At 58.0% G+C, this 5690-nt stretch overlaps 1 protein-coding gene across 1 annotated transcript; it reads left to right on the top strand.

The window, feature by feature from the left end:
* Positions 1-555: 555 nt before the first annotated feature.
* On the top strand, positions 556-3279 carry GUCA2A (guanylate cyclase activator 2A). Its single transcript, XM_004443144.3, has 3 exons — positions 556-685; positions 1615-1810; positions 2218-3279. Exons 1-3 carry the CDS (start codon positions 611-613, stop codon positions 2448-2450), a joined length of 504 nt encoding a protein of 167 aa, XP_004443201.1. The 5' UTR covers positions 556-610; the 3' UTR covers positions 2451-3279.
* Positions 3280-5690: the final 2411 nt, after the last annotated feature.

Below are 5690 nucleotides of genomic sequence, written 5' to 3' on the forward strand. Positions count from 1 at the left end.
CCTCCCCCTAGGCTGAATTGCTCACATTTCCCTGAATATTCCAGGACTATCTCACCTCCTGGATGCTCCACATGTGGCATCTCTGCAAGAAATGGCCTTTTACCCCCAGCCCCTTCTCTAAGAAAAGTTCCACTCATTCTCCAGAACTCAGCGCTGGCACGACCTCCTTTGGGAAAACTTCCTGAACTGCCCTGCCCTTGGGCTGGGTGAGGTGGCCCCTCCTCACCCTGCATTGCCACCTAACCACCCTGCCTTGTCTGGGCCTCCATCCTTAAGGGCTGGGCTGGGTCTGCAGCCCTACCCCAGCACAGGGCCCGGCCCAGAGCAGGTGTCAGTGAGTGTGTGTGCTTGGTGAATGAATGCAGGACCCAGCTGGGCTGTGGGTTAAAGTGGGAGCCCAGGGAGGGGCTGGGGCTCTGCCAGGCTCCTGGGGCTGATCTCTTACCTGCCAGAGCTGTCTGGAGCCTTATCTGATTAGGCCTGTGTTGACAAGCAAGCAGATGGGACATTGACAAAGGCTCCTGGGTTACTCAGTAACCCGCCCTCTTTAAAAGCCCCACTGCTCCCCCGGCATCCAGAACTAGCCACTCCTTTCTTGGGCACTGCTGCCATGAACACCTTCCTGCTCTCTGCACTGTGTCTCCTCTGGGCCTGGGCCGCCCTGGCAGGGGGAGTCACTGTGCAGGTAAGTCCTCTGTCCCTATCCAGGCCAGCCAGCTCTCTGCCCCCAGTGCACAGGGCCTGTCCCCTGAGAGAGCACTCCCTCTCTGGGGCTGGAGTGGGGGTATGTCTAAGGATTGGCTCTTCCTCAGGGACCCCCTTCTCACTCCTGCCTCTGACCCCTTCCCCTTCAGACACCAGGTAGAGAGAAGAGAAATAACCATTTGGGAAAGGCAGGTCATTAGCCAATTTACTGAGTGCTTGCCACAGGCCAGGCTCCTCTAGTAGCTCACTGTGGCCCCATGAGCACCCTGGGAAGAAGGGATTATTAGTCCCGCTTTTCAGAGGAGGAAAACGGAGGCTCAGAGAGGTTCTGTAACTAGCCATGGGCATATGGCTGAGAAGTGAAGGAGCTAGATTCAATTCCAGACTTACTCCTCAGTCCTGTACTCAGCCAGGGCACCGGCGTGACATCCCAGAGGTCCTGACGGAAGGGTGTGCCCAGCGGCGTGGATGCCAGCGGCAGGCCAGTCTGGCACCAGCAGGGGCCCCGCTCTCTATCACAACAGGCCCCAGGAGGGCGTTTTATTCCTCCTCAAATGTCAGCCAGGCAGTGATCAGCTGGCACGGCTCTCAGGCAGGGGTGAAGACAGCACAATGGCTCCCACTAATAGGTGCCTATGGTGTCCCTGACACTTCACATCCATTTCTCCATTCCTCAGCTAACACGCAGACTCCAAGGCCCCCGGAGTGTAATGACCTGTCCATGGTCACAGGATTCAAGCCCAGTGTCCAGCTGTGAGGCTTGAGCTCTAACCAGCTTGTATTGCCCCGCAGCGAAGCGTCTGGTTCCCATATGCCACAAACACTGCTTGAGCGCCATTGCACGGGGGTGGAGAGGGGCCGGCCCTGGGGAAAGGGCCGGGGAGCGGGCTGCAGGCTGTGTCTCCTCAGGAGGGAGAGTCCTCCTTTTCTTTGGAGTCAGTGAAGAAGCTCAAGGACCTGCGGGAGCTCCAGGCGCCCAGCATCAGGAACCGCCGGAAGGCTGATGGATGCCTGGCTCCCATCCTCTGTAGGTACCCCAACTCTCCCGAAGAACTCAAGCCTATCTGCCAGCAGCCCGGCGCCCAGCAGATCCTCCAGAGGCCGGGTGAGAGCCTCCTCTCTGATTGGCGGGGCTTGGGACTTCCCTGATTGGTGCGCTTGAGGGAGACGTGTGCTCTGAATGGTGGGGTTTGGAGCGGGGGCTCTGCTCTGATTGGTGGGTCTGTAAGCCCTCTCTAATGAGTGTTCTAAATTGTAATTGGCCGGGCTAACTTTAGGAACATCCTCACTCTGACTGATGCGTTGGTAGCACTGCGTTCGGTTCGTCTGGCCTTAGCTGTAGCTCCTTTCTGGGTAGAATCTCCGCTCTGATTGGCTGGTATCGAAAGCCCAGCCGGTCAGCGAGGACAGCCCTGGGTTTCTCCTGGGATCTGAGTGGCGGATGTCCAAGCTCTGACTCAAGGGAGACGGCGAGCTTTGGTTGGCTCTCACGGAGCCCCCTCTCCTGTCCAGAGACCATCGCCCAGGACCCGAGCATGTGTGAAATCTGTGCCTACGCTGCCTGCGCCGGATGCTGGGACCGCTGGTGCTCGCTGCCTTCTGCCCCTCCCCTGCAGGATGCTCCCTCTTCCCGCAGCTCAACCTACCTGCCCCCGAACCAGGAGCGAGCAGCCTGGGGAGGCCCAGCCCCTGACCCCATCCGAGCTGCTAGGTGCTTCCCAAGAGCCACTCCAACCCTCACCTAATAAACCAGATTCCAGAGTGCTCCTGGTGTGGCCTTCGTTCCTTCCTGCATCCGTCGGTCCACTCATCATCCAGCTTCATCGATGCCTACCCTGCCCTGGCCAGCTGAGGGGTCAGTGTGCTAAGTGCAAGGACTCCAGTGTCCCTGCTAAGCTCCTGGGGCTGCCACCACACGCAGGCACCGAGGGGCCTGAATCTCTGGACCACCAATGGGGGAGGTGGAACCTCTGCTTTTCTTTCGTATCTCCTGGGGTCACCAAAGTCACCAAGCCACATGTGAGCACACGAGTCTCTGCTGGCTTAGATGTCCGACACAGACACTTGACCAGTTATGAGATCCTCCCAGAGCTCCAGAGTCTTCACCGTGCCTCAGGCTGTGGCCCCCACGGACCGCTGTAGTGTTGCCTCCTGCCCGCCCCCAGGCCCACTCCCTGAGCACGGCTCTTACGTTTCCTCTGCACTGCTCCTCTTCTCACACTCCTGGCTGGCGAAACTCCTGCTCAGGCGCCAAGGCTTCACTCCCAGGGCCCCTCCTCGGAAGACTTCCGCCCCCCGGGAGGAGTCTTCGTGACCCCTCTGCCTGGTGCTCCCAGGCACTTTATAACCCACGCCCCTTGCCCAGCTCTGGCCCTCTGTGGGAGAATGGCTTCTGTGCCTGGGGAAGGCTCTCTGAGCCCAAGAGAGGGAGGCCCCACAGGGATGACTGCATGAGAACGTAACGCAGGACAGGGAGAGCGAGAGCCACACTGTTTCAGCCCTGCATGCCAGCCCCAGGTCTTCCACATACTGTGTGAGGTTAGCAAAGTCACATTCCCTCTCTGTGTCTCAGTCTCCTCCTCTGTAAAACTAGGAGAGTAACAGTACCTGCCTTCCAGGCTGGGCGAAATAATGCATAAATGTGTGTAATGCGTGTAAAGTTCAGACCATATACAAACATGAGCAAATTCAATAAACAGTAGAAACAAACCAAAGAAAGGGGAACCAGGGTCCAGCTGAGAGTGATTCAGACAGGAGGGAGGTGTGGAGGGAGGCCTGTCGGCACAGGCAGAGGAGTGAGGAGAAGGAGGCAACCACCGTCCTTCTTGGAGTGGAGGGTGGAGGGGACACTTCCCACAGGCTGGTTCAGGGGGGATTCCCTGGGCTGTGCTGTGCGATGCAGAGGGTGAGGTGTCTTCAGGGTCAAGGTCAGGGAAGGCTTTGTGAAGGGGGAGGGGAGGCGGGCATATGATTACCCCTTGGGATGGATGGAATTTTGAAACCAGCGTGGAGGTGGGGAGGCAGAGGGGATTCCAGAGGGTGGGGTTGGGGGCATGTCCAGGGCACTGGACTGGTTTAGCCTGGACTGGTTGGAGCCTGGGAGGCACATAGCATTGGGTTTGAGCCTGATTGTGTCATTGACAAGCTGTGTCCTCCTCTCTGAGACTCGGCTTCCTCATCTGAAAATAGGATGATAACAGATCCTGCCTCCTGGGGTTGCGGGGGTTTGATGAGACGTGTGGTGGGGTAGAATCATTTAATGCTTCCTCTCTGAATGGGCATCCTGGCTCTGCCTGTTACCAGCTGTATGACTTGGGGCAGGTTACTTAGCCTGTTGTCTCCTCAGTTTCTTCATCTGCACAATGGGGATGACAAGAATCCCTACTTCATAGGGTTAAGTGAAGATTAAATGAGGTAGTACAGAAAAAGCTCTTAGAGCTCCACCAGGCCCTGGTGAGCGCTTTGCTGATACTGCTAGAATGATTATTTCTGTGTAGATGGCTCAGCCCGTGCCTGATACAGAGTCAGTGCTCGGTCGGTGACAATTCCCTTCACTGCCTCCTCCCCAGGTGAGTGGGAACCCAGCACAGCTGAAGGCAGTGTAGGAGATGAAGCCAGATGGCACATGGGCTCAGTATAGACTTGAGAGGTGGCACTGGGGAGCCACAGAAGGGTAGGGAGCACCATCAGAGCAGCACTGCAATGTTTCCCTGGCATGGTGGGTGTGGAAAGCCTGCAGGATGCAGGGCAGGAAGGGACCCCTGGCCTGGCTGGGGTAGTGTGATTAGGGCCCACCTTGAGTGATGATAGATGATTGAGACCCAGGAGGCGTTGCAAAGGCCCCCAGCCAGTCTTGGCTGTGGGGTGAGGGAAAGGAAGGAGCTGGAGGTCTGGGGTTTCTGGCCTGGCAGATTAGGAGACCTCAGGACTCGTGAACAGAACTGGGCCAGCCAGGAGGGGCAGCTGGTCTTGGGGAATTCACCTTGGCCTTGGCCCTGGGTGAGCTGAGTTCAGAGGGTACGGCCCCTTTGTACCTGGCTTTCCTCCTCTCTGACTGCCCAGGACAGACGCTGGGGAGGAGCCAACTTGCAGAAAGGCCCTTCTTGGGGAATTCTCAGCACGGCCCCTGCTTGAGTGAAGGCACTGAGGCCGCTGTGAGAATGTGGTGGCTGCTGGGGCCCTGCGTTAGGTCATCAGCCACAGCCTGGCGTCATGGGGAGGCAGTAACAGGGCGATTCAGTGCGTGACTCTGGCCCAGACTTCCTGGGAAGACGCCTGCTTTGCCATTTTGCTGAGCCTATGATCCTGGACTACTTGGTTATCTGTGTCCTGGGTCTCCTTATTCGTAAAGTGGAGATGGTGCTAATAGCAGTACCTGCTTCATTAGCCTGCAAGAGGACTCCGTGAGTTACTACGTGCAGAGGATTTAGAGTAGTGCCGAGGGTATAGCGAACGCTCCATAAACCTGGGCTGTTATTAGTACTCCTCAGGGCCACCAGGATGGAGAGAGGGAGGAGAGGTCTCCCATCTGGAGCAGGCCAGATGGTCCCAGGCAGCTGGGAAAGTGTGGGAGGAAGCTGGGGAGGGTAAGGGAGAGGCAGATGGCCCATCTTCTCAGGCGGCCCTGGGGCAGAGTCAGCGCTAACCATGGGCCTGAGGAGGGGGCATGGTGATTCTCCCCTCCACCCACTCCTGCAGTGCCCCTCCTGGAGGGGGTCCCTCGTGGGTCAGGAGCGTGGAAGCTGGGCCAGGCCTTGAGCTCTGCTTTGGGGTTGATGGGTCTGGGTGCTCTGTGACCTTGGTGACTCATTCCCGCCCCGAGCCTCGCTCCCTCCTAGACGAAACAGGGCTTCCAGAACCACCTCCTCAGGTGCTGGAAACCAGGGAAATTGCTGACTCACGAGTCCAACCTTTCTCCTCTATCCACCCGGCTTCCCAAGAAGCTCGGCCCCTGGCTCCTGGGGATGAACACATGGACACCTCTG

The sequence above is a fragment of the Ceratotherium simum genome, chromosome 22 (genome assembly GCF_057802395.1).
Source record: "Ceratotherium simum simum isolate JZ-2026a chromosome 22, ASM5780239v1, whole genome shotgun sequence".
Lineage (NCBI taxonomy): Eukaryota > Metazoa > Chordata > Mammalia > Perissodactyla > Rhinocerotidae > Ceratotherium > Ceratotherium simum.

What these genes read in the sequence shown, in the direction of transcription:
- GUCA2A (XM_004443144.3), top strand. Translation starts at nt 611, where the DNA reads ATGAACACCTTCCTGCTCTCTGCACTGTGTCTCCTCTGGGCCTGGGCC. An exon ending in CAGGGGGAGTCACTGTGCAG is followed by an intron (nt 686 to 1,614) that starts GTAAGTCCTCTG and finishes GTGTCTCCTCAG; the next exon opens with GAGGGAGAGTCCTCCTTTTC. An exon ending in GCAGATCCTCCAGAGGCCGG is followed by an intron (nt 1,811 to 2,217) that starts GTGAGAGCCTCC and finishes TCTCCTGTCCAG; the next exon opens with AGACCATCGCCCAGGACCCG.